Raw genomic sequence first — 26,437 nt, forward strand, 5'->3', positions numbered from 1 at the left:
TCATACTGATTTGATTGAATCTTTTGCCTTCTCACCCAACGGTCGACTTCTGGCATCCTGCTCCGAGGACAAGACGGTCAAGCTCTGGGACCCTGCAACGGGCGAGCTATGCCATACCCTGCTGGGTCATACTAAATCGGTTAATTCTGTTGCCTTTTCGCCCGACGGCCGACTGCTGGCATCTTGCTCTTGTGACAGGACGATTAAGCTCTGGGATCCTACAACGGGCGGGCTATGCCAGACCCTGCTGGGTCATACTGATTTGGTTGATTCTGTTGCCTTTTCACCCGATGGCCGGCTGCTGGCATCTTGCTCTTCTGACAAGACGGTCAAGCTCTGGGATCCCATAACGGGTCAACTGCGCCAGACCCTCCCAGGTTTTTACGATTTCCTTGAAAGGAGTATCTCTTTTGCCTTCTCACCCGATGGCCGACTGCTGGTATCTTGCTTTTCTGGTTGGAAGATCATGCTCTGGGATGTCACAACGGGCAGTCTTCTTCGGACTATCACTGCCCACTCCGCATGGGTCTGTATGAAATCAAACGTTGTAGCATCGATAGAAGATGGATGGGTATGTATCCAGGGTAAAAAGATGTTGTGGCTTCCTGCAGAGTATCGTCTCTGTGTGTTCACATTGAGATATGAAATTACAGGTAAGACTATTCTAACCATTTTCCAAAATTCTGGAACTGTCTTTTTCATTGAACTACAACTTTGTACGACCAATGAATCGCACGGCGACGTGGATAGGGATCCTATTGATGATGTCCCAGCCAAATTGGTGAGTGCTGGCGATCCTCATGTCTAGCACCCAGCCTATCCTCTATGGAAAGCAGGAATGTATTTCGTCAATACACATGACTGAACAATTATACTTTGAACCCAGAGCCGAATAACTCCGAGCAGTGTTGAAGTATACCACTCCCTGCAGAATCATTATGTGCACATTCGATCATAGTCGCACCGCAGCCCCAACAACGCAGTCAATTCATGCCGGCCGAGTAAACTCATAGCAATTCTTCACCATCCCAAGCCACTACCATCCCAGTCCCCATCGCAGCTCCCCTGTGCTCGAATCAGTTCAGAATGGCTCGATCGTATTGAACACGGAGAAATCTATCGACACTATCAGTCGGGATATGGCTGGGACTGAGCCGGCTTCTATACGCAAGCTCGAGATTCGTGCCGTCTTACTATAAAACTAAGTAGTTAACTTGGTGCAGGAATGGATCACTCCTAACTGATTCTCGAAGCTGTTGACGTTCTCAGTTCCAAGGAAAGCTGCTTACGAGGGGTGCGATAGATAGTGCTGGACACGCACTGCAACGAAACAGGGACCTATTTATATATGCTCGGTACTCACTGATGTCCGAGAATGTGTAATTCCAGGAACATGAGATCGGGGCATCAAAAGAATACAACACCTTATTAGGCACGCGACGTGTCACTAAGATCAACGAGTGCTTGCTCCTTCTTGGGTACAGACCATGCGTAACATGCCCTGACCTACAACGGTAGGTTGGCTGGTCATGACTTTAGGATTTAGGACGTTCGGAACGTTAGTTTAAATGATAATTGACTAGCTTGTGATCATTTCGTCACATGAACTCAATACGTAAAAATATAAAGCTTTCCATGCCAGAATGTCATTTTGGTGGCATGGCTGCTTTATTTTGCCGCCCAGGTCCAAAGGGGTGCATGTAGGTTAGGGTTAGGGCTACCCCCTCTCAGCACGTGTGGCCGTGGGGAACCGCGAGGCAGGGGACCGGTTCCCTAACTCGGAGATTGGTCCCGCTCCGTCCCCGCGGGTCACGTCAACATGCATAGACAAGCATGAACTGCTCTGTAACCCTATGAAATACTCATGAGCTTTTGTGTAAGCGAAGATAAGCACTTCTTTTCTAGTCTCTACAATCCTTGAGAAATATTTCACGCCTTCCAATTGCTGTTCCAGCTCCTAGACATTCCCCTTTCATCTGAACTGCCCCGCGCAACATGGACCGCTCAAAAAAGCCCCCCGCCATCGGAGTCTCCCGCTCGATCCCTCAGCCCACTGTCGACGTCTCCGACAAGCAGATCGATGCACGCCTGCCGACTGGTGAATCCGTGTCTGTCCGCCTGTACGGCGCGACAGTAACATCGTGGAAGCTGGCCGACGGCGAGGAGCAACTGTTTGTCAGCTCCCAGGCTGTGCTGGACGGGAGCAAGGCGATCCGGGGTGGAATTCCGGTAGTATTTCCGGTACGTTCTGCACATCGAACGCCGAGGAAGAATAAGGCTGATTGTGCTAGGTCTTTGGTGCCCCTCCCTCGGACCACGCAACCTCGAAACTCCCGCAACATGGCTTTGCCCGAACCTCTACCTGGGCGTTCCTCGGCAAATCCACGTCCGAGTCCGACGGCGGGACGGCTGTGAAGCTTGACTTTGGTCTTTCGTCGGAGATGCTCAAGGAAGAGGTCCGCGCCGCCTGGCCGTACGACTTTGGGCTTTTGTACAGCGTGATTCTCTCGCCGGAGGGACTGGAGACGTCGCTCCAGGTGCAGAACAAGGGCAACGAGCGGTTCGACTTTCACGTTTTGCTGCATAATTACTTTAACGTTCCTGTATGCCTCGCGAGGATTCCTATCCAAAGACGTTGATCTGCTGATATTGTTAGGATGTCAACAAAATCCGCATCAAGAACCTCCAGTCCAAGTCCTATTCCGACAAAACCGACAACTTTGCCATCAAGGAAGAAACGTCCTCCGCCATCGCCATCACCGGTGAGACCGATCGCGTCTATCTCGATGTCGACCCTGCCACGCCGGTGTCCGTCGTCGACGCCGACACGGATAAGCCGCGGCTTTCGATTGTTCGGCAGGGCCTCAACACCGTTACTGTGTGGAACCCATGGAGCGACAAAGCTAAAGGTATGGCGGATTTCGCGGATGATGAGTACACCCGGATGGTCTGCGTGGAGCCCGGTGCCGTGAAGGAGTTCCAGGTCCTCGATGCGGGGGAGACTTGGGAGGGTAGTCAGATTATCCGGGCGAGACAGTAAAGTTTCTCCGTTCCTAATGTTCAAGTAAGCGATTATACCGGACGAGGAAATGATGCAACGATCTATTCTCACATAACAAGCATGATATTCAACATCATTATATACATACAGTCGTAAACGTCATAGTTAAATATATACCAGAACAAGACAAAGAGAATGCATCAACTCATTTCGTCCGATTCTCCATGGTTATCGGACTAATCGGGTCTTTTGGTGACACCTCGCCCGACGAAGTGGACTTTCCGCCTATTTCAAGCTGATCCGGTGACGAAGTGGCCAGCCGCTTCGCCGCCTCCATACTGTAGATGGGGCCTTCATAATGCCGAAAACCCTGGAACACCCACCAGATAGCCACGAGAGTCATCAATCCGGCAGTGATGACGCTGGTGTAATTCATGTTCCGGATTGTCGCAGGCATGACCAGCGGGAAGCAGAAGAAGACTACCGTGACGGCGATGTACACGATGGACACGGCGTTGATGATGAAGCCGTACTTGCCCAGATAGAACGGGCCCGGGACGATGTTCTTGCGGCCGGTCAGGAGATGTGGCAGGATGGCGCCGGCGTATGACAATGTGCTCAGGACGATGAATGAGGAGATTAGTGCCTGGAAGGCCGTTGTGCTGCCGACGTAGACGACGCCGAGGCAGGATACCATGCATGCCATGGCTATCGTCGCGCGCTCCGGCGTCTGCGTTTGAGGGTTGACATGGCTGAAGAAGCTCGGGAAGGGCGTTGCCTTGTCCCGGGCCAGACTCCACCACATACGGCCGCCGGTCACGAGCGTGCCGATCAGCGTCGGGAATGTTGCTAGGAAGAGCAACGCGATAAGCCCGACGGCACCCGCTGTCGATCCGGTGGCCTGCAGGTAAATCTCGGCTGTTGGGAAATAGCCAATGGAGCTGTTGAACACGGCACCCAGGTCCTGAATGCTGTAGAAAAGGGCGATGAGATACACAAAGGACGTGCTGAACGCAGTAAGCATCTGCAGCATGATCCCCTGAGGCACCTTGACCTCCGGCCGCGGTACTTCCTCCGCCAGGTGGCTGATGCAGTCCGGCACGCCGACCGCGAACGCAGCGTTGAGCAAACCAGTCAGGAAGCAGACGCTGTCTGACGACCATCCGGTCTCATTGTGGAAGGTCCTCCAAACACTCTCGTTGCTGGCATGATGGCCTCGCGGCATCACCGCCAGCACGATAATGGTGACAAACATCCCGCCCATGGACAGAATCAGGGCAATCCGGTTGATCATTGGCAGAAAGCGATTGCATGAACACACGATACCGCAGCACATCCAGAGTACGATAATAAAGACGACGAACACTTGCCATGGCTTCCACTCGACACTGGGGTGCATCAGCAGGTACATGGCGACGGCTTCATTTCCGAGGATCGATGAAATGGACGAGGCGGATAGCAACCAGGCGCAGGCATTCAAATATCCCGTGAAGAATCCGGTTGCACGGCCGTACCGATGGGCAACCACCGTGGACCAGTGATAAACCCCGCCGGCGGACGGAATGGCGGAGGCCAATTCGGCCAGCGATGCAGAGATCAGGGTGTAGAAGATGCTGACGACTACCAGGCCGTACAGCACTGCCATGGGCCCGCCATTGTACAGTGCGGTGACGATTGTTCCTCCCGTTGCAGCCCAGGAGCTATCTTATGATTAGACAGGGCACAAATTTGGGAACTGCAGAGAACGAATCTATCAGGAAATAAACTCACTTAGCAATGATTATTCCTAGACTGGTCAGACTGAAGAGCCCAAAGCCGCGCCGCAGTTCCTGCTTATGGCCCAGTGCGGCCTCAAGCCGGAATGCGTCTACCTGGATAGCGCTCTTCGAACCCATTGCCCAATCTTCGAGTCTCCAAACAGCGGGAATGAGATGCAGAAACGCAGAATTCTAGAAAAAGTGGCGCCGTGCAAGCCAACCTAAACTCAACTCAGACAGGGTCGAAGATACATTGAAGCCTGGCCGATTCGTTCTGCGAAGGAAAAACGGTCTCGATCTTGATTCTTCAGCAGGCAAACAGCAGCGCCACGTGGTTATCATTTAAGCTACCGGCAATTTTCTGTTTCCTGCCTGCATGGCTTTATTTCCGGTGTTGCATACGGAGCAATCTCGTCTCATGGTTAGCCACAATGGCACGTTAGATGAGAGCCACCCGGACTCGTGCGTGGACTTCTGGAGGCGTAGGAGAGGATCTCAGTGAGCTTCCGTTCTTCAGACCAATCACGAATTGTTGTTCGATCGTTCGAGAATTGGGCCAACAAAGTCGAAAATTATGGGACTCGACAGCCAAACTTTATAGTATCGTCCGCGCGACCCGCGGTGAACTTCAGAGGGAAAGGAGTGAGAATGTTGAGAAGCTGCCGAAATTCCCCCTCTTAAACCCATGGAAAGCAATTGTTTTGCATCATTGCCTACTGCAGCATTCTCATCGACTCATTGGGCAATTGGCTATCCGAATTCGTCGTGCGTGTTGAATCGAGGGATCAACTGGCGTGTGCTTGCCGAATCCAACGTCCAAGCAGGGATGAAGATTTCCAAATGTCCTCGAATGAGGTTTCGTGATTGAGCCGGTATTCCCACGCTAAGCCCGATACAGCGCTGGGCTTTTGCCAAGCAACAAACTGATCGACCGCCAAGCTTCCCGATCTGGACCAGCTGTTTTGGTGTAGATCTGGATTGACGAGGAACCAAGGAACCATGTGTGCCTGTCGCGTGCAAGTGGACCTGGATAAACTCGGCTAAACCCTAACGGGCCTCATTTCGAAGCTAATTTCGACGAGTCTTGTTTTTGTGCTTCTGGCCTTCTGCACGGAGCATTGGCCAGAGCAGAATTGCCCATCGAGCTTTGACCCGTGCAGAGAGGCTGTTGGATTAAGATTAAAAAATCATGGCCAGGACGACTCACGATACAGGCACCTCAGTCTCAGAATGGTAGGGGATCTATAGGTTATTTAATACAGATTCCATGCAACATCGGTGGCCTCCAGACGATCCCTACAAGGATTCCAGCGACGCAGATTAAGCTCAGCAGCTGTTGGCCCTTCAATAGTTTGATCCAGGTCCACCCGAACTGTGTTAGTTTCGTATTTTTTCGGCGCATCATTTGTTCAGTTATGGCTTGCTGGGAATGAAGCTTAACCTATGTACGGAGTATATGCGCTCTAGGCGCGGAGCTTACCAACGAAACGAGTCAATGACACGCTCTAGGTCGCTCAAATCACTTATTCCGGATTCCGACGGCTGTGATCGACCACATATCCCCACCATGAATTTATTGAGCCGTCGTAAAATGTCACGGCATTGATATCTTCCGTGGACCATTCTCAGCGTGGGAGGAGCATGCGGCCGTGCACCAGGTATTTTGCATGGGAGACACATTCCGTGGACTAGGCTTTATGCTGCATGCCTTGAATCCCCATCCGGAACCAATCATGCTGGGATCTCACTCCTCGTATAATTCCCATATTTCTTGTCGCGAACCCCCTTGCATGGGAGTCCACCCAGCGTTCTGGGGTCTCCTCCTTCGTCTGTCTACGGCTCATCTCTCCCTCAAAGACATCCATCATGGGAGGTGAGTCGCCGACACCGCAGCAACTGCTGCGGGAATCTATTATATTCTGGAGTTTCGCAGTAGTTATTTTCATCGGGAGGCTGTAGGCAGTAGCTGGAGACGCCAGGGTCGAAGTCGCTTGCTGATCAAATGCAGGATCTCGCGAACAATCGGCAATGGGGGGATCAGGAATTTACATCGTGCGTGGAATCTTTGAACCCAGGGGATCGTTTCGAGAGACAACTAACTGGATCTACAGTTGACGATTATGTGATGACACTCACTTTTGTATGTCCTGGCCGCACGCGACAGCCGATTTATCCCACTGACGTTGACAGGCAATATATACAACACTTTTAGTCTTAATATATGTATCCTCCCAATATGCTACCAATCTCATGGATCCGAAGGACTATCCCAAAGTCCTAGCAGACCCGGAAGAAGTTAAGAGACGCATCCACGGCAGCAAGCTCGTCATCGGCCTCGAGCAGTGTATGCTTTTCTCAACATGGGGTGTCAAGACCTGCATGATTTCCATGTATTGGCGAATGACCCGATCGCTCAAGATCCACATCTATGTCCAGATCCTTGCCGCGTACGCTGCGATCGGCCTGATCGTCATCGAGATCACTTACTATGGTGTTTACTGCCGCCCGTTCTCGCAATACTGGGCCATGCCTGTTGAAAACGAACAATGCGCCACCTACCGCAACTACTCCATTACTCAGGCGGTGTTCAACATCTCGTCCGACGCGGCTATGCTGGTCGTCCCCATTCCCGTGCTCGCTAAAGCTCAACTCAACCGCCGCAAGAAGTTGCTCCTAGGATGCGTCATGAGCCTCGGATTGTTTGTGATCGTTGCCGCTATCCTGAATAAATACTTCAACTTCTCCGCGCCGCTCACCACCATTTATATGGTCTGGTACATCCGAGAGGCCAGCACGGCTATCTACGTCGCCAACTTGATGTGCTGGTGGCCACTGCTTCGCAAGCTCTTTGGCTGGAGCGCATTTCAGTCGTATGGCTCTGGGAAACGCAACACTTATGACGGCTACGGATACGGCACCACACGCGGCGGTCGCAATACCACCCACGTACGCTCCACAAACCTGTCCGCGAGACACAGTGTTCGCACCCCACTCGCGTCCAGAATGAGCAACATGTCAGCCACTCTCAGGGGAAGCACCCCTGTGACATCGATCAGCGAAGAGGCCATTAACGAGGCCACGGGTGGCCGCGATGTGCCTTTGCAGATTTGGCATAAGGTGGAATATGAAATTGAGGAGGAGAGAGATGGCAATAATGGTGGCACTGCTGGTGAATGTCCGTATGATGCTCATCAAGCCGCTGAGGAAGGGCAATACCACGCAACGGTCGAGGCGATCGGTGTGGCCGTCAGCGGGCCAGATGACCTACCACGGCCGTCTTCTAAAAATACTGGTAACGGTTCGTGAGATTGAATGATGTTATGACTTCTGGTGTATATTATAATTAATAGAAAGGGCAATGGATGGAATTTTATCGGTCAGTTGCCATGTAGGTATCTATCAAGAAACAAGAACTGAACTAGATCGACTCGAGCTGGGGGGATTCCAAGGCCAGGAGGTCTATATTGTCTTGTGATGCAAAGATAGGACAGCCGAGCACGATTGTCGCGCCGATGGTCAAGGGGTTACGATACGGTCCTCCCATCCTTATCTGGGTAAGACCGTGGCCCGGGTTCGAATCCCGGTCGGCGCACGCGTTTCTTTTTTTCTTTCGTTATCGGAGTTACGGGCCGGCTAAACCGACTTTGGTCCATCATCCCAACAGCCCGTTGGGACTTCTATTTCATTTTTTCTGATCGGCCGTGTTCTCTTGCTCGTCATTCGACTCCATGTTCAGATAGGAGATTTGTTGGGATCATCCGAATGGACATCGGCTAAGTCGGCATGGTCACTGCAGTTACGTGTCAATCAGGAAGAAAGAATACGATGACGAACTACGGAGAACAACCGAGCAATTAATGCGTCATTTTAGTCTAGACTCCAGTCAATGTAGAAGAGATAACTGGATAAGTACTCATACGAGTAGGATGTCCTGTCCCTCAAAGTCATGTCTGTGATAAGCGAAACTAATCTGAATCAAGCCGTTGTTAATTCCGCTTCCAACTTTGATCAACGTCATAGCTTTTTAAAGTTTGTGGATGACCTCGCCAAATCGAAATTTACGCGCAGGCGAGTCTAGTACCGTTGAGAATGTAGGGCCAGACCTCTCGCAAAATGGCTCACCATCCTACACCGAGCGCGATTCCTTGCTCTCGTCGTCCAATCCGCTGAACTACAATGGGACTGCCGCCACTCAGCCCGATAACGGTGGCGATGCGAATCGCCAATATCAATATCCCACCCGCCGCAGATCCACGCTCTCAGGGCGGTCCCGCGCAATTCGACGCTTCTCGCTGACAGAGGAGGATGAGACGCGGACCGATCGGCCGGATCTGACGAGCAGCAGCAGCAGTGAGGAAGAAGGGTGTCCAATGGAAGGCAATAATGCTACCACCCGGGCCGCCGTTGAGACAAAGCCAAATCGCCCCGTGACATGGCGCGAGCTGCCGCATAAGGGCCAGCTAGCCATCCTAACGCTGGCGCGTCTCTCGGAACCACTGACGCAGACGTCGCTACTGGCATACCTCTTTCACCAGCTCAAGTCCTTCAATCCGTCGCTGCCAGACTCGACCATCTCAGCTCAGGCTGGGATGGTCCAGGCCAGCTTCACGGCTGCACAGTTCCTAACTGCTGTGTGGTGGGGACGGCTCGCGGATGCAGCATGGATGGGCAGAAAGCGGATTATCTTGATCGGGCTGTTTGGCTCGTGTTTGTCCTGTCTGGGGTTTGGGTTCTCGCGGTCGTATGCCTCGGCGCTGGCGTTTCGGATTATTGGAGGGTTGATGAATAGTAATGTCGGTGTCATGAGGACGATGATTGCGGAGATTATTGAAGAGAAGAAGTAAGCGAATCTTCCTCAGGAGTGATGATCATGGTTAACGTGTCAGATATCAATCACGAGCCTTCCTGCTATTGCCAATGTGCTTCAACATAGGCGTCGTCATTGGGCCGATTCTGGGAGGGTCCCTAGCGAACCCCATTGAGAATCATCCAGGCCTCTTTGGGCCTGGGTCCTTGCTTGGTGGGAAGGATGGAGTGTGGTGGATGCGACAATGGCCGTTTGCGCTGCCGAATCTTGTCTGCGCTTTCTTTCTGGTCATTTCTTGGACGCTGGCGTTTTTGGGCTTGGATGAGGTGGGTGATTGAAAGAATGTCTACTGAGTGAACGCATTTCTAACTACTTGCAGACACATGAGGTCGCCCGGTACAAACCTGACTGGGGCCGTGAACTAGGAAGGTCGATAGTAAAGAGATTCCGTGGTGCAAAGGCAGATTACACCCCCCTTCACCAGGATGCCGAGCCGTTGAGTCCTATCGACATCGAACACGCATCTATCAGATCTTCCCGAATCCGAACGCCCTCTCCGATTCCCGAACTGCGCAAACCAGGGTCTCCCTGGCGGCACATCTTTCAACGAAACGTAATTTTAACCCTCGTGACTCACTTTCTACTGGCGATGCACACAAGTGCCTTCAACAACATGATCTTTGTCTTCCTGCCCATGTCCCGGCAAGACACAAGGAAAGGATTCCTGCACTTCAGTGGCGGCCTCGGTTTGAGCTCGTCCAACGTCGGCCTGGCTACTGCCATCATCGGCATCGTGGGTCTACCGCTGCAGCTCCTGGTGTATCCCCGGGTGCAGTTCCGTCTTGGGACGCTACGGTCGTTTCGCACGTTTCTACCATTATCACCCCTTGCTTACACGCTGATGCCTTTCCTGGTTTTGATTCCGCGAGCGCCGTATCTGGTATGGCCTGCCTTCATCCTGGTGGTGTCGCTGCAGGTCATCTCCCGAACTTTTGTGTTGCCCGCAGGTATTATCCTTGTCAATAACTCTGTGACGGAGTCTACCGTGCTGGGCACGATCCATGGCATTGCGCAGAGCACCTCGAGTGCCGCTCGGACACTGGGCCCGTTACTTGGCGGCCTGGGTCTGGGATTGGGGTCAAAGAATAATGTTGTTGGGGCGGCTTGGTGGGCGTTGGCAGTGGAAGCCTTGCTGGGGTGGTTTGTGTCATGGGCAATTTACGAGGGCAAAGGGATTGAGCGAAAAAAGTCCAGAATGCGGCCTGCGCGGTGAACTGGACAAGTTATCCGGCGCCGAATGTGATCGAATATAGAATAACCACAGTACATACGAGTATAGTTATAGGTTAGTTCATTTTGATAGCTGTTCAATAACTTTTATGAATTGTATCATACAACTGCACCTCATATGTGACTACGCCGTCGACGAGCTGAGCGCCCAATCGACCGATCAGCCCTTCCAATTCGAACAGGGCGATAAATTCGTTTTTCTCACCTCTCACATTGCCTATTACTGGGGCAGCCTGTTTTATTGGCCCGTCGTCTTCGACGTCACAAACGGCGCAACCTCCCGTCCCCGCGGATCGTCGGGAGTGGATATGTGAAAGGTACAAGAAAAGGGTCTTTGGAGACAAGTATAAACCTATACCCTTTGGCGACCGGGATGTTTTTGGCCTGGCTTCCCCCCGGTCAGATGGCGGCCTTGAGTTCTGGTTCTTCAATCCGAACTTTGTTCCCAATTCCATCCCGAAAGCAGAGCAGTCTGTTGCTGGATTTTAGTGAGTTTGTTTTAGAGAACAAGGGATCAACAATTGAGGTATATCAAACGCTCGCGCCCATCTTGTTTTGGCGACCCGGCGATTGGCATCTCGATTGATGCGCAGTATCCCCATGGACTGGAACGCCACATTCAGCGTGTTGAGGCGACTTGGACGTGTCTAAGAAACCACAAGGGAATATTATCTTTTCAAACAAGGACCGAAACTTGCCGATAGTTGCTATGTGTTGAAAATCATCGAGACTCGGATAACCGGTTCTAGCCCTAACCCTAGTAACGCTCGGAAGGTTGAGATCCAAGGCCCGATTTTTCTGTTCGATGTCAATGCAATAGTAGCTATGACGGCAGATCATGAGGACTATTCACGATTCATGATTCATTACTCTTAATTTAAGGTTGACCGTGATAAAGTCCCTCAAATGCACCTTAACTCGTCCATAGAGACAACAACCAGACATCAAATACGCTTATGTTTCCCTATAAGCTTATGAGTGGGCTTGAATACTAGTCTCATCATGCGAATCATGCCGCGGCCGGCGCGATAAATGCTCGGATCGCCTTCTTGGCATCACCATCGTGCGCCTTGAGCAATTCGGTGGCCTTGTTCTTGGTCAAATCCAGCTCCTCCACCTAGTTTTTTTTTCGCAGGAATATCAGCATCGCCCATTCATTCACTGCCCATCCGTGTTCAGAGTTCAGAAGAGAAGAGCCAAAAACTCACCAACAACGCCACATCCTCGGACGAAACCTTGACGGCCTTCTTCTTGACACCTTCCTGCGACGTCTGTGCCGCCGCCGCTGGCACACCACCCTTGCCTGCACCGCCAGCAGCCTTACTACCGACCTCCAACCGACTCATAGCCTTTCCGAGCGCTTCCTGCACAGCCGCTGAGGAGAGATTTTTCGCATCGGTCGATTCCTGTGCGCTTTCCTGCGAAATCTCATTCGTGTTGAGCGCCGAAAGAGCGGCGGCCGCCTTGCGGTCTTCCGCGCTGGCGGCGGCGGGAAGATGTTGCTCGTTGTCGCCGTCTGGAGCGGCGGCAGCTGCAGAGTTCGGTTCTGCCATGGCTGCGGTCTTAGGGTGTTGTGAACGCACTTAGATGGTCAACAGCTTCTAGGTCGTGGGCGTTTCTTCGTGTCCGTCAGAAAAGCTTAGATTATGTAATTCAACCCGCCAGATCTGATCCATAGGTTAAACCTGATGAGGTTTGGTGCACGGTTCCTCTTCCCCGCAACTGCTTAGCTTATGATTAAGCATCGCCTTTCATTGGTCAGATCTTGAAGTACGTTGCTTCACTTAAAAATTATGTCCCTCTTGATGGTGGGCTGGATTTCTCGACAGTTGATGCATATGATGTCAAGGCAGAATTGGCCAGTGGGCTTGGATCAGGTACCATTGAAGATGTTCTGATTGAGAGCAGTCGACGTATCTGTTGAACGTTCATTGTTTTCTTTGACTTTGGTCCATAAGAGCTTGAAATTCCAGCTCAAGATTTGTGACTCATTGCCACTACGACGCTGAATTGAGTCACCATTGACTTTGGCAAAATACCGTGAAGAAAATTCCGGCCTTTGAACAGAGACGAAGTTGTCAAAATGGCGGATTGGAGCCCTGATTGTACGGCCCTAATTGTGTCTCTGTGGTGTTCCCTGTCCAAAATCTGACAATGTGTTAGCTTGGAAATCCAAGCCTATCAAGCAAGATGTCACCTATGACGATCCAGAGGCTGTTGAGAAAGCTTTGGCCCAATTGCGCCAGCTTCCTCCGCTGGTGACGCCTCAGGAGGTGCGTTTTCTTCTCGAATTGTTGACAGGGAACACAGCTAACCACTATGCAGATCGTCGAACTCAAGAAACACCTCCGTGAGGTTGCACTGGGAAAAGCCTTTGTTCTGCAGGGCGGTAGGTCGTTCCTACCACCATGTCAATTGGACTTGGACTGACCAAGAGTCAAGGTGATTGTGCCGAGCTGTTCTCGTACTGCAAGCAGGCCAATATCGAGGCCAAGGTCAAACTCCTGCTGCAAATGAGCTTGGTTTTGATCTGGGGTATGTATATGTACTCTGACCAAGATGAGAGCAACGTGCTGACTAGACTCAGGAGCCAATAAACCAGTGGTTCGCATTGCGCGGATAGCAGGACAGTATGCCAAGTATGTGTTCTCTCGAGTGACTTACAGCTGTATATGCTTACAATACGTGCAGGCCTCGCTCAAACCCTTTTGAAACAGTTAATGGAGTGACCATGCCGTCCTTCCGTGGCGACAACATCAACGGTTTCGATGCGACTCCCGAGTCGCGCCGGCCGGATCCGTCACGCCTGGTGTCGGCCTACTTCCACTCGGCAGCAACGCTGAACTTCCTGCGCGCGTCACTGTCGTCAGGCTTAGCTGACCTTCACTCCCCGCTTGACTGGGGCCTTGGCCATGTCATCGACCCGCGGATCAGGGAAAAGTACTCCGCGATCGTCAACCGCGTGACAGACGCCCTGCGGTTCATGCACACTGTCGGGCTGGACCGTGACCGCGGTGTGCAGACCGTCGATCTTTACACGAGCCACGAGGGCCTGTCGCTCGAGTACGAGCAATGCTTCACGCGACTCTTCCGCCATCCGCCGGGTGCGACCTCCTCTACGGACTCATTTAACCCGTCATCTCCACCAACCGGCTACTACGACACCTCTGCACACTTCCTCTGGATCGGCGACCGCACGCGGCAAGTTACCGGTGCCCACGTCGAGTTCTTCCGTGGTCTCTCGAACCCCATTGGTATCAAGATCGGCCCCACGATGGCACCCTCGGAGCTCGTCGACCTGCTCAACACTGTAAACCCCAACAAGGAAATCGGCAAAGTCACACTGATCACCCGCTACGGCGCAAGCAAGGTCGCCGAGCACCTTCCGGGCCACATCGAGGCCGTACAGCGCTCCGGCCACGTCGTTGTGTGGCAGTGCGACCCAATGCACGGCAACACGCACACCACCCCAGCGGGGATCAAGACCCGCGCATTCGACGCTATTCTCTCGGAGCTGAAGCAGGCGCTCGAGATTCATCGGGCACATGGCAGTTTCCTTGGTGGAATGCACCTCGAGCTCACCGGAGAAGCCGTCACGGAGTGTGTTGGCGGTGCGGCGAACCTCACCGAGGATGGCCTGAGTGATCGGTACGAGACGTTCTGCGATCCGAGATTGAATGAGAAGCAGGCGTTGGAGTTGGCGTTTTTGGTTGCGGGTTTCTATCGTGGGGATGAGGATTTTGCGGTTTGATTTGACTCGGGGCTTGTTTCTTTGGATTCAGAAAATTCCAAGGAGACCCTGATGATCATGCATGACATGGAGATGAAGAAAAAGCATTGTTACAGTATATAAATAGCAAATATTCATCGCACGAACAAACGAACTCCAAACGATTCTCTGTACAATAATGAACAAATGGGTATTATCACTGCAACCATTTAAGCATCATCAAACCAGAACCTATTTGCACAAAGTAGGGATTAAGACCGCCCAAGAGGACTTCCAATAGTCGGCTTGAACGCCAGGCTCTTCCTTCGCGCCGCTTCAAGCTTCGCCCGCAGATCGCTGATTCGCTCCTCGTGCTCATCCTGCACGTCGAAAAGACCCCGCCGAGTCTGCTTCGGGGGACAGGTCTGCTGCACGAGTGGTGACTTGGCGCTGGATGGATAGTACGGAGTCACCGGGGACATGGCTTCGAAGTCGAACTTGTAGGGTGTTGATGCCGTCGGGGTTTTGGGTGCGGAGCCTTCGCGCTCCGGCGACAGACGGGTGAGGAAGGACTCGCCATTGCTCGGCGGCGGGCTCATGGCGGGCTTGTTGAATTCGAGCGTTTCCCGTCGACGGGCTGCAGCGGCGGCTGCAAGCGAGTACCGTGATGAGCGGCGCCGGTTTGCCCCTGCGCCGTAGCCTGAACTTGATGAGGCAGGAGTTATCGAGCCGTTGATGTTGGTCACTGCGCGCGGCTCCATGCTCTTGCGGCGTTTGGCACCACCCCGTGGAATAATGCTGCAGTCAACAAGGTAGTTTGTCTCGTCCAGCCATTTGTTTTCCCGCTCGCAGTCCAGAACCCAACCAACACCAACACACTTAACCAAATTGGCAGCCTGTCGCACCTTCTCCAATGTTCGCACGCCTCCGTCCTTGAAAACGACGTGCGTGATGCCAACTTTGGCAGGCGTGGCATCTTTTACGGAGGGAGAGTCGCTTCCACGCGGGTTCCACGACCAGGTTCGCACGCATTTCGCTCCCATCTCTGTCAAAAGATCGATAAAAATCCCACTCGCGTCTTCTCCTTCTGATGTGTGCACGTCAACATACACCACAGCTCCTCGAAGAATGCTCTTCTTAGGAGTGTCTTTCTGGCGTGGAGTCTTCGCGGACCCGCTTTGTGATGGCGTGGATGGCCTTGATTCAACAGATTCAGGCCGACTCTGTGACTCCTCCGGAGACAGCGCAGGCTCTGTCTGGCTTGTCGGCATACTACTGTTGGTTTGCCTTGGAGATGCGCGAATCGGCAGTTCAAGACCAATAGAGAGCGACCTCGGTCGCTTCCGCGGATTCTTGATCGGCGAGTATTCGCCTTCTGGCTTGAGTGGAACCTTGGATACTGTATGACTGACGTGGATCGCATCACGGTTGATCCTAACTGGCGTAATAGACATGGAAGGGAGAGGTTCTTGTTTGGGGGTCTCCGGAATCTCCTCCTCAGAGGCCTCGACGTCATTTTGCGCCTTCTGTAATGGAGTCTCGTCCTGATGAACCTCTTTCTGCGTCTGGTTTTCTGATTCAATTGCATCTGGCTCGTCATTCGTGGTCACAGTCGACGCAAGGCTGTGTCTCGCAGCTAGAGAACGCCGCATTGATTGGATCTGACTGTACCTATCTCCCTTCGACCTAATCGACAAATTTTTAGGTATGACAGGAGAAAAGATACTGCGTTGAGAACTTTTCCTTCTCGATTTCGGAGTACTAGGTTTCCAATGACCCAGCTGCGCTGCGAGCGGCGTGAACGGAAGGTGGCTCGATGATGCAGACGGCGTGGCTAGGATGCTACGCCTACTCGCAAGTGATGACCGCCTGCTAATGAAACTGGCTTCACTTTCAGTCATTCCATCATCCGCTGTTTCACGGTAGCCGTAACGCAGTGACCCCGTGAACGACACTGGAGAACGCCCGTCCTGGCTTTCTTGAACTGGGCTCGAAATCGAAACATTGTTCTCGTCGTTGTAATCCTCCTCGGACGATGCTGACTTGGTCGAGCGCGCAGGCGTCTGACTCGAGTATGACATGGCCGGAGATGCGGTAACTGCAGGACTCGCAACATTTTCGGAATCTTCACGTTCCTCTTGGAACGTGGCGTCCTCCTCTGCTAGCAGATGTTGCTGATGCTCGACCTGAGGTTGTTCTGGCTGGTCGTCTTCACTAGTTTCGATGCCGTCGGCGTGATCGGACACCCTTTCTGGCTCCTCCGTCGTTTGATCTGATCCAGCTGCATCCGCATGCTGGTCATACGAATGTTCCACAGCTTCCACAATGGATTCCCTGTCGGTTTCATCTTCACTTGGGTTCTCCTGAGCCTCATCAGGATCGTCCTCTACAACCATGAAACCAGAATGATGATGATCATGATGTGCATCATCTCCCTGTGTGTCTTCCTGAGCAATTTGCTTGTCGGTTTCATCAGAACTTTCATCAGCAGCCGTATTAGGTTGCTCCGGTTCGTTATCATCAGACTCAATGTCATTGAATTCAACAGCTTGTGGCTGGTGTCCTTCATCATCACTGTCAGATGCTTCCACTTCCTCTTCAGTACCAGGTTCATGTTCGCTTGCATCGGCATCCTCATCTGCGTCAATCCCTTCCTCCATATCTTTATTGTCAATCTCTGGATGTGGAAGCGAAACATCATCGCCGTCGGGCCGCATTGCGACCATTTCATGCTCAGCGGCCTCACGCGCTTGGCCGCTATCACCAAAATTGGTAGCTTCCTGCAGAGTATCTGGAGGTTCAGGAGAAGGTATGTTGCCAGCTTCGGAGATATTAGCCGTTTCTTCTTCTTTGTGGTCATCCTCGTCGGCATCATCGGCAATTGTTTGAGGAACTTTCGCCCCAGTATTAACGGCAGGCGAGCTGACGAAGTCGACTTCATCATCGGTTTCATGTGCATCTCTTTCGTTCACCATAGGCTGATCGACGAAAACGTCATCAGAATCATCTGATCCTGCGTTGTCTTGGGTAAGCTCGGTATCCTTGAGTGTGTAGACCCTCCGAGGTGACTCGGCAACTTTAAGATCGCTTGACACATCCATCTCAACATCATGATCATCGTCATCAAATAGCTTCCTTGAGCCCGGTGCGACCCTCCGAAACACAAAAGGGGACTGGACCCTCCTCGCCGGGCTTCTCAGCAATGAAGGTTTGTTATTGAAAGGTGTACCTGGAGCCCCCTTTTGTGGTGAGCCAAACAGAGATGCAGCGAAATTCGCCCCCTTCCGTGGCGATGCTTTCAACGGCGATGCAGTCGACTTCTTGGGCGTGCTTGCCTCTTCTGTGTGAGGAACTCGTTGCTGCTCACTGCTGGCAAACAGCAAACCACGCCGAGGAGTTTCGCGGAAAAGTTCCTTGGATGATCTTCCTGGGAGTCGTCGGGCAGGACTCATAGCCAAAGTTGGTTCTTTTACGGCAACGGATGGAGGATGATGTGAAGAGGGAATGTCATTCTCATTGATCTCTTTCCGAGGAAGAGCCTCACGAGGTGTGTTCGGTCCAACGAAGTTGACTTTCTTCACTGGTGAGAGCAAAACAGTAGGCTGCGGTGTCTTTGCCGGTGACTTGACAGCATGAGTGTGAGTCGTCTTTGCGCCACTGAGCTCATCTTCCTCCGCATCGGATTCCGAAGAATGCGCGGACCTTGTGATTTGGGTCGTCTTCTTTGGTGACAGTGGCTTCCCTGCGGACCGCGACTTGGATGAAACCTCTCGAGTCGTCGTTACCGCAGCCTTGCGGACTGGCTTTGCTCCTAAGCCGGTTTTACCAGAAGTCTTTGTTGGAGCAGGTGCAGGATCGGCAACCTCGTCCAAGTCGGAATCGATAAGATCGCTGAACGTCACTTTTTTCTTCTTCACGGCCTCGCTTGTTTGTCGTGACTTTGCCAAGCTAGATGTCCCAGATGCAGTCGAGACAATATTAGAGCGTTCAATGGACACTTTTGGGGCAGCTGATGTTCGGCCTCGAGCCTTTCTCACTGCAACTCTCTGCGTCTCAGGTTCGGCAACGTCCTCAGAATCGACAATCTTTGGTCGACCCTTGATTGATTTGGCAGACGAGGATTCCGTGCTGGCTGTTACAGTTGATTTTGTCCTTGGGCGACCAGGTTTACGCTTCGGTTCATCCAACCAATCCATCTCTTGTCTCGGCTCCGTGACCAAAGGCGCGCTCGAGGGAGGCCTTCCAGCTCGTCCCTTTGATCCTGACGCCTTCTTTGGCGGCACCGATTGCCCAATCTCGTCATCCGTGTCCTCTTCTAGGAAGTCATCCGTTGTTTCGACACTCGTTGTTTTGGGCTTTCTGCCTCTGCGTGCAGTCTCTGACGGTTTCGTGACCCGTCCGGCACTGCTCATTTGCACCCGCGCCTGAGTGCTAGTACTCCGCTGTCGCGGATTCAGATGCTGTGGCGGTATGACGGTGGCGCGCGCCATGTTGGTTCGGGTTGTTGTGGTCTGTTGGCGTACGCGTTCATCCGCTAGTCGAGGGTGCCGTTGTTACGCGACCGGTGCAACCGTGTGATGAATGCATGCAAGCATTGATCAGAAGAAACGGGCGGAGTGTGGAGTCAGTCTTTTCGCGATCCAAGCGCTAATGCATGCCTGGTTAGGAAGCCAATGGCTCCTAGTGTGCTCCGAGATGAGTTTTGTTGCAGCTAAAGGGGACTTGGTTGTCCGAGCAACGAGTCGTGACTAGCTTAGTAATCGATTTCCCGACTCAACCCGTGATCGGCAAGGTTCGGAGTTGGAGGGCTATGAGCGCGTGGAATGTTCAACAACTTCAAATCTCGACAATAAAATCTCATCCACGCGCCTGAGAACCCCGGGCGTACTGATCGACGATTGCGTATAAACTAGGCAAGTCTGGGAATTTTCGACGCGTCCTTTGAAACACTAGTACTCCAGCGGCGTGAACACAAATTGCCAATCAGAAAGGCTCTTGAAATCGGCTGGAGTGAGTTCTTCCAGCATACTCGTACAAATTCCTGGGACAGGAACATGGACAATTGAATACTATGTTAACTGAGGACGCGTTCAATGGAGAGTTGACCCGTTCAAAAGGGGCCAATGCGACCATTGGCCTTTGCCAGTCTGCCTTGCCCTCGAGTTTCTTCTGTGGTGGTACTTTGGATGCGGAGTGATCCCGCTTAGAAATGTGATACTGGGAATTATTATGAGACTCAAGAGATCACGATTGGTACGACTCAACTTGCATCTTGTTCAATGGAAACGCTTCGAAGTCTCTTGAGTTGCGATACACCAACATCGTCCTGGACGCGGACCGACAACCCTAGTGGAATGGGGTCCCTTGGCATTGACAGGACGATCCTGCATTGAATACTATCAGTCATGACAATTATACGTCTTTCTGACGTTCAGGTCCTGGCAGCTGAGGCGCGGTGGAAATTGACAGTTGGAAGAAAGGACATCAGTCCTCAATCGGCGGATGTTTGATCAGAGTTACGAGTATCACGTCCACCCCGGTTATCGTCTCGATGATGGTGGCAGGAGTCCAACTAGCCCTCACCCTCATGAAGGGAAAGAGGTGCTGCTTAAACATCGCGGGCCAGCCAACCGACGATCCACATCCGTCTCTCATCCTGTTCCGGGTAGCGATGGTTGAGCCTGTTGAAGGATGCTGTCCTATCATGTCTTGATGTATGGAAATAAACAGGTAAGGCAGGCTGTTGAATGCCCTCAGCACGCAAACTTCGATATGAAGCGCATGGAACTCGATGGGATCTCTTCTGTGAGAGAAACATGGTGCGGCAGGTAAAGAGGACGTTAGAGATGGTCAATAGACTTGCGTCACCATCACGAACATTCTGTTTACCTGTCGTTCCACCAATATTGTTCTCGAAAAACGCCCACGCTTCTGCCATCTCCTCCAAGTTGTAATACTCCGTACGGAGTACATCGCCTTTGAAAGTTTTGCAAAGCTCCGAAAGTTTACGAGCACAAAAATAAAAATAATTATGGCATTTCACCTAACCAATCAATATGGCTTCGTTAGGAAGCGTAAAGGAAAAAAAAGGAAAGTTCTCCGGAACAGGGAGTCGAACCCTGGTCTCCCGCGCGTTACCCTTTCGGATGACAAGCGGAAATCATAACCGTTAGACCATTCCGGATCTGTGGTGATAGCGCTGGCCTAGAAGTGAATGATGATAAAATCGGAGAAAGGACTTACATTACTCCGATGTCCTCCAAAGAAAATATGTAAAGCGTCGCTCAACCCCAGGCTGACCCCAGATAATGAGCACCTAGGTCAGTTGGCCTTGGCAGTGTCTTAAGCCTGAAAGTATTAGAGCTTCTGAAGCAAAAAACTTCGGACCCAAACAACAAGCATCCGGAATGGTCTAACGGTTATGATTTCCGCTTGTCATCCGAAAGGGTAACGCGCGGGAGACCAGGGTTCGACTCCCTGTTCCGGAGAAATTTTTTGGTCACTTTTTTTTTCCTTCGTTTTTCCGCCGTCCATTCATCAGAAGACTTATGGCTTATAAGTTCACCCACAGGCTACTGTAGTAATAGCATGAGCTGTCGAGAACATTGTAAAAGAACGCAGACTCCATTCAGCAGGTAGGTTGCTATGAGGGTGGCATTCGCCAGACGTATCCCGCTCGCATTTAGGAATGCAAGGCCAACTCCAGCCACAAATGTCTACAAAGAGATCAAGATACTTTACCTCTGAAATTTAGCGTCAGGAAAACTCGTCGGAATACTTGTAATAAGTCGGAATTTCTGAAAGCTTTGTCCAATTTCTCCCTCCTGATTTTCTTGGAACTCTTCCGCTTGGTCCGACCGGCTCCGGCTAGAAAATATATATTTGTATATATAAATCGGATGCATCTTCAAAGATGATGTCAACGGAGGGGCTAGGGTCGTGAAGGACGGTGGCAGCGAAGCCTATACTTGTCAAGCCTAAAGGTGCATTGACAACAGTAATGGTGGTGATGATGAAGAGGAGAGAAGGAGAAGGAGAGAGAGAGAGGAAAGGACGCTGATACCTTCGTCTAGTCTGAATGTTGCAAAGAGAACGAATCAGGAATTGTTGATCACGGGTTGCCTTTCTGGACAGATCCAGTCAGATTCATGCATTCTGTTGAAGCTGGTTCTCCATGGATGTCTTCTGCGAGAGATTCTGGCCCAAGAATGTACAGGCAAGGGTTGTTGACTGGACAGAAGAAGTTGGAGCAATATCAACCTGAGCTGAGCATTGATTTGCTTCCAGATCATGGAGATTTACGGGACATTAAGGCACAGGATAGCATGTCGATCGCACTCTGAAAACTTCCCCGAGGACAAAGCTAATAAAAGGTCGTATGTATTTATCAGAATCGTCTACATGACGCTTTCCGAAGATGATCCGCTATTTCCACCTTTTAAGGAAGCAAAGTCTCTATCATGATGAGAACGCATTACTGTCTACTGCAATTTCAACGGGCACTTGTTGAGAAACTCTTCCAATGTCGTCAATTTCCCTCGTGCCCTTTTTGCCGCCCACGAAACTAACTCTGCCGTCTCCGAGCCATAATATCCGGCATCCTGGAAGTACAGAAACATGTGAACAATGTGGTTTGCTGCTGCCGGTGGAAGAAGGCCCTGGGATGTCTCCACTGGGATCTGCTTGTACGTCACTGTCTTCCCGGTGACATGGCTCATAACCTGAGCAATATCCTCCATTGAATACAAACCAATAGCTGAGCAGAGGGCTTTCCCTTCGAGCCCCTCTGGATCGTCAAGGATACCTCCAACGAACTTCCCAGCATCTTCGGCGATGTCAATTAACGGGAGCCGAGTTTGTGGGGCCATGATGTTGTTGATGCAGTAAGTTCCATCTTCAGCAGCTCGAGGGGCCAAGATATTATGAAAATTCTGCATGAAGCAACCGGGCGCAAAAAAGGTAGAACGAATAGGGAGACCACGGATGTAGCTTTCCACTTCGGCTTTGGAGTCGAAATGACCGACCGTGTGCTTTCCATCGGAGTTCTTCCCGGCGTGTGGGAGGGTGCTATAGATGAGATGTTGCACGCCGCACTGTAGGGCTGCATCAGCAATGGCTTTGCCCTGACGAATCTCACGTTCTTTCATTTGATCATCGTAAACCGTGAATGTAGCTCCAAAGACTGTATGCGCGCCTTGGAAAGCATGCTGAAGAGATTCGATATCATCACTGTCGGCATATTCGACCTCCATGCCCTTCTTGGCCAAAGCCTGCGCAGCTGGCTTGGAAGGATCGCGCGTGATGGCGCGTATTCTGTATTCTTTCCCCAGAATGGGATCGGTGGCCACGTGGCTGGCGACTGAGCCTCCTTGCTGTCCGGTCGCTCCGAAAACGACTAGAAGCTTGCTCATTTTGCCCTGCGGTGACGGATGCAACTTGAGAACACAATCAACAGTCGCAGATCGTCTCTGGTATTGCTCTCGATGTGTTTTCTCGATCTCATTACATTGCGCGTCGGAGCAGATCTCCGACGTTTGAGGAAGTGATGTTCGACCCGTTTTCAGCAATTGAAACGTACCACATTGATGAGCGATGCTGATTCGAAGTCAGTGTATTCCGTACGACAGGCGAAATAGTGCCTGTGGGCAAGAGGGCGCAGTACAGCGAAGGATGACGCACGACACAGGATCTGCAAGTTTGCGACGCAGATTTCCTTGTTGCCAGATCCCACCCGCCACATGATGTAAAGGAGAGTGAAATACGAGGTGTGAGAACCACATGTGACTTCTCATCGGAGGAATGCATAGCATTCAGCAATTTCATTTACAGGAAAGTTTTAAATCAATAAGCACCCAGATATTGTATGTAGTAGGTTGACAGGACTCGCAGCAGAAAGCAATTCTGATCGTTACTCCAGAAGATATGTGGAACCGTCCCGCTCGTCGAATCAGCGAAGTGATAATTGGTATTACTGCATCAGGTGTTCAGTCAAAGCTGGCACCCGTAAATCCATACCTTATTCGCAAATTTTGCAGATCAAATGTTGATATCGACTCGCGATTTGTGTACGAGCACGCGAGCCCCAGAGGTCCAGACTAAACTTTCTGGGATGTCAAATGACCACGATTCCTGTCTGAGGCCACTTGAAGCACTGACACTAGAGTGTTTGCCAGTGGTATCATCCCTCGCTGCCGCCTTTTGCTCCTTGAATGTGATTACAATGTATACGCACAGTCAAGAATTCATCACTGTGGCCGAGTTTGAAGAGCTTGCAGGATTCTGGTAAGGTGATAAACCTTGTTAAATTAGGGTTGGCATGTCGACCTGTGGCTTGCCGAGCTACCATCGACAGACTCGACGATTGCGATTCCGTAGACAGGTGCACAGTGCGGAGACGAGAGCTTGTTTTGATAACCAATATTGAGGCCTCTTCCAGGATTCGATTGAGCAAGATCCAGCGGGGTACTAGCTACTCCGTACTGAAGTGTTGGAAAACCCGTAGCTGCTACTCCGTACTTGCCACTCGGTGAAAGACCGATGGTTCAAAATTCGTAGTTCGAGATTCGAGAAGGCCGATGAGAGAAGACAGAAGAAGCCCAGGATTGGTAGGAATTCCGAATTTCCGACACAGAATCTCAGTCCCACTACGGAAGACTCCGAGTCCAATTGCACGGCTTCACTGCATATAGTACTAGTAGTAGTAGGCTGCTAGTACTCACTCTCCGCTCGAACTCGTCGCTGGAGGGAATTTTCCGCAAGCAGTCTCTTCCGGAAATTGAAAGATATAATTCAATTGCCTAGTCTAAGCACTCTTTCTCCATGACCTCCGAGCTCCGACCAATGGAGATGGGAATGATGCTGCGTTTATCACACAACCCACCGATCAAAAATCAAACCTTCACGTGACTGTCATGAACCTAATATAGCCTACCCCGCTTCTCCACAGTCAGTGTCTTGGTCTAGGCTCGTCATTGACAATTTGACCATCACGATACCCCTTGGCATGGTCGACGGGGGGATGCCATCGGATTTCCTAATTGAGGAATCCGAGTGGGATGCGCAAGCAACACAACTTCGAGCCTGATGAAAGGAGAGTACAAGGACAAAGTGCAATTGCACGGTAGAGCATGAGCAGCCATACAATTTCGGTTCTGGACTTTTTGTTACATCGACGAGAGGCCGTGGAACGTGTTAGAATACATGCTAATGATGCCGACATTCTGCATAATGCACTGCGCAAAACGCATATCAATGCTGCTGGACTGCATTCGAAAAGGAAGGCGTGTTAACGAGTGGCCAGTGGACCGCTGTCGTGATGCAGTCCGAGTCTCCAATGGTTTCCCTGGCTCCCCTGGCATAGACTTCCTATTCAACCATCACCACTCGTCCAGACCGGGCCAAGCTTTCTTGGATTCCGTTTGGTTCTTTTCCTTCAGGCTCACATGAGGGACCGACCAGGTTCAAGGTTCCACTGACGACCAGGACGAGGTATAAAAGAGACTTTAGCGACCTGCCGTAGGATGCACCATTGTCGACTTTCTTCCCATTCTCCTCAAGGGTGCGCCCCTGTACTGCCAACAGCCTCCAACAATTGTAGACTTTTGTTCATTGTCCTTCGGTCGAGGCTATTGTGTATCAAGCTCCATACATCGTCGACACACCCTAGTATTCAGCATCTACCATGGCCGGGAACACACATTCTGTGCCCGTTGCAGACCCCGCAGACAAGAAGGCCGTCTACTTGGGCACCAAGAACCGCCTCCCTGAGTTTGCCCTCACGGGCAAGGTGGTCGTGGTGTCTGGTGGGGGACGCGGCCTGGGCTTGACACAAGCAGAGGCCATTATCGAAGCGGGAGCCATTGTCTACGCGCTCGACCGATTGCCGGAGCCGGTAAGACAACCAGCTCTTTAAAATCTACTCGCTCTTTGACGGATACTTACAATACAATTTCTTGGGAAATAGTCGCCGGATTTCGCACGCATTCAAGAGAAGGCTGTGGAATTGGGCTCGAAACTCGAGTACCGTCGGATCGATGTTCGAGACACCGAAGCTCTCCACAAACTGATCGAGGAGATCGCCAATGCCGAAGGTCGCCTGGACGGTCTCGTGGCTGCCGCTGGCGTGCAGCAGGAGACTCCGGCGCTCGAATATTCGGCCAAAGACGTCAACACCATGCTGGACATCAATGTCACTGGCGTTTTCATGACTGCACAGGCCGTTGCAAAGCAGATGATTCGCTTCGGAAATGGTGGTAGCATTGTACTGATCGCCAGTATGAGCGGTACCATCGCCAATAAGGTACGTTTGAACCCAGAGCAACCCCGGATCTGCACTTGCACTGCCATGACAGCGAGTCATGTGGGTGTGGTGTGGTGTGGTTCCTGCCGGGCTGTTGGGTTACCCCACCTCCACGAGGAGTTTGGAACATGATGCTAACAACTTCCTTTGCAGGGATTGATCTGCCCCGCCTACAACGCGTCCAAGGCCGCGGTGGTGCAGCTTGGCCGCAATCTGGCCGCTGAATGGGGTGTGTACGGGATCCGCGTCAACACCCTCTCCCCCGGATACATCGTTACTGCCATGGTCGAGGACCTGTTCGTGAAGTTCCCCGAGCGCCGCGAGGAGTGGCCCAAGCAGAACATGCTTGGCCGGCTGTCCAAGCCGGAGGAATACCGGGGAGCAGCTATCTTCCTGCTCAGCGACGCGAGCAGCTTCATGACGGGCAGCGATCTGCGCATTGACGGAGGCCATGCGGCCTGGTAAACGACTTTTCGTCTTGTACCTACGGGATGAACTGTCTTGGGCTGGCGTTGCGGTGTTTGCGACGATTTGGCGTTATACAGACTTTTTTTGCAGTACATAAGTAATGATG

General features: G+C 51.7%; 9 protein-coding genes and 3 non-coding genes across 12 annotated transcripts; 7 read left to right on the plus strand and 5 right to left on the minus strand.

Moving 5' to 3' along the window:
- Window positions 1-1,995: 1,995 nt before the first annotated feature.
- Window positions 1,996-3,040, plus strand: VTN49DRAFT_4031 (uncharacterized protein; the record flags this gene model as incomplete). The annotated part of the gene is made up of 3 exons (XM_069411933.1): window positions 1,996-2,241; window positions 2,292-2,603; window positions 2,657-3,040. 3 exons carry the CDS (start codon window positions 1,996-1,998, stop codon window positions 3,038-3,040), a joined length of 942 nt encoding a protein of 313 aa, XP_069267226.1.
- Window positions 3,041-3,206: 166 nt separating this feature from the next.
- On the minus strand, window positions 3,207-4,896 carry VTN49DRAFT_4032 (uncharacterized protein; the record flags this gene model as incomplete). Its single annotated transcript, XM_069411934.1, has 2 exons — window positions 3,207-4,701; window positions 4,772-4,896. The coding sequence occupies 2 exons, from the start codon at window positions 4,894-4,896 to the stop codon at window positions 3,207-3,209; spliced, it is 1,620 nt and encodes a 539-aa protein (XP_069267227.1).
- A 1,728-nt stretch (window positions 4,897-6,624) lies between these two features.
- Window positions 6,625-8,064, plus strand: VTN49DRAFT_4033 (uncharacterized protein; the record flags this gene model as incomplete). The annotated part of the gene is made up of 4 exons (XM_069411935.1): window positions 6,625-6,713; window positions 6,767-6,810; window positions 6,870-6,898; window positions 6,949-8,064. 4 exons carry the CDS (start codon window positions 6,625-6,627, stop codon window positions 8,062-8,064), a joined length of 1,278 nt encoding a protein of 425 aa, XP_069267228.1.
- A 200-nt stretch (window positions 8,065-8,264) lies between these two features.
- VTN49DRAFT_t55 lies at window positions 8,265-8,350 on the plus strand. The gene has a single exon. It is a non-coding gene; the product is annotated as a tRNA-Gly (tRNA).
- A 445-nt stretch (window positions 8,351-8,795) lies between these two features.
- VTN49DRAFT_4034 (uncharacterized protein) lies at window positions 8,796-10,838 on the plus strand (the record flags this gene model as incomplete). The annotated part of the gene is made up of 3 exons (XM_069411936.1): window positions 8,796-9,598; window positions 9,645-9,891; window positions 9,945-10,838. 3 exons carry the CDS (start codon window positions 8,796-8,798, stop codon window positions 10,836-10,838), a joined length of 1,944 nt encoding a protein of 647 aa, XP_069267229.1.
- A 1,026-nt stretch (window positions 10,839-11,864) lies between these two features.
- Window positions 11,865-12,408, minus strand: VTN49DRAFT_4035 (uncharacterized protein; the record flags this gene model as incomplete). Its single annotated transcript, XM_069411937.1, has 2 exons — window positions 11,865-11,972; window positions 12,064-12,408. The coding sequence occupies 2 exons, from the start codon at window positions 12,406-12,408 to the stop codon at window positions 11,865-11,867; spliced, it is 453 nt and encodes a 150-aa protein (XP_069267230.1).
- Window positions 12,409-12,938: 530 nt separating this feature from the next.
- Window positions 12,939-14,606, plus strand: VTN49DRAFT_4036 (uncharacterized protein; the record flags this gene model as incomplete). The annotated part of the gene is made up of 6 exons (XM_069411938.1): window positions 12,939-12,960; window positions 13,019-13,128; window positions 13,181-13,244; window positions 13,298-13,390; window positions 13,443-13,494; window positions 13,547-14,606. 6 exons carry the CDS (start codon window positions 12,939-12,941, stop codon window positions 14,604-14,606), a joined length of 1,401 nt encoding a protein of 466 aa, XP_069267231.1.
- A 230-nt stretch (window positions 14,607-14,836) lies between these two features.
- VTN49DRAFT_4037 (uncharacterized protein) lies at window positions 14,837-19,054 on the minus strand (the record flags this gene model as incomplete). Its single annotated transcript, XM_069411939.1, has 1 exon — window positions 14,837-19,054. The coding sequence occupies one exon, from the start codon at window positions 19,052-19,054 to the stop codon at window positions 14,837-14,839; it is 4,218 nt and encodes a 1,405-aa protein (XP_069267232.1).
- A 1,607-nt stretch (window positions 19,055-20,661) lies between these two features.
- Window positions 20,662-20,748, minus strand: VTN49DRAFT_t69. The gene has a single exon. It is a non-coding gene; the product is annotated as a tRNA-Asp (tRNA).
- A 217-nt stretch (window positions 20,749-20,965) lies between these two features.
- VTN49DRAFT_t56 lies at window positions 20,966-21,052 on the plus strand. Its single transcript has one exon. It is a non-coding gene; the product is annotated as a tRNA-Asp (tRNA).
- A 993-nt stretch (window positions 21,053-22,045) lies between these two features.
- On the minus strand, window positions 22,046-22,975 carry VTN49DRAFT_4038 (uncharacterized protein; the record flags this gene model as incomplete). The annotated part of the gene is made up of 1 exon (XM_069411940.1): window positions 22,046-22,975. One exon carries the CDS (start codon window positions 22,973-22,975, stop codon window positions 22,046-22,048), a length of 930 nt encoding a protein of 309 aa, XP_069267233.1.
- A 2,270-nt stretch (window positions 22,976-25,245) lies between these two features.
- VTN49DRAFT_4039 (uncharacterized protein) lies at window positions 25,246-26,328 on the plus strand (the record flags this gene model as incomplete). The annotated part of the gene is made up of 3 exons (XM_069411941.1): window positions 25,246-25,455; window positions 25,528-25,863; window positions 26,017-26,328. 3 exons carry the CDS (start codon window positions 25,246-25,248, stop codon window positions 26,326-26,328), a joined length of 858 nt encoding a protein of 285 aa, XP_069267234.1.
- Window positions 26,329-26,437: the final 109 nt, after the last annotated feature.

This window comes from Thermomyces lanuginosus, assembly GCF_041956635.1.
Source record: "Thermomyces lanuginosus strain ATCC 200065 unplaced genomic scaffold VTN49scaffold_31, whole genome shotgun sequence".
In the NCBI taxonomy this organism is placed as follows: domain Eukaryota; kingdom Fungi; phylum Ascomycota; class Eurotiomycetes; order Eurotiales; family Trichocomaceae; genus Thermomyces; species Thermomyces lanuginosus.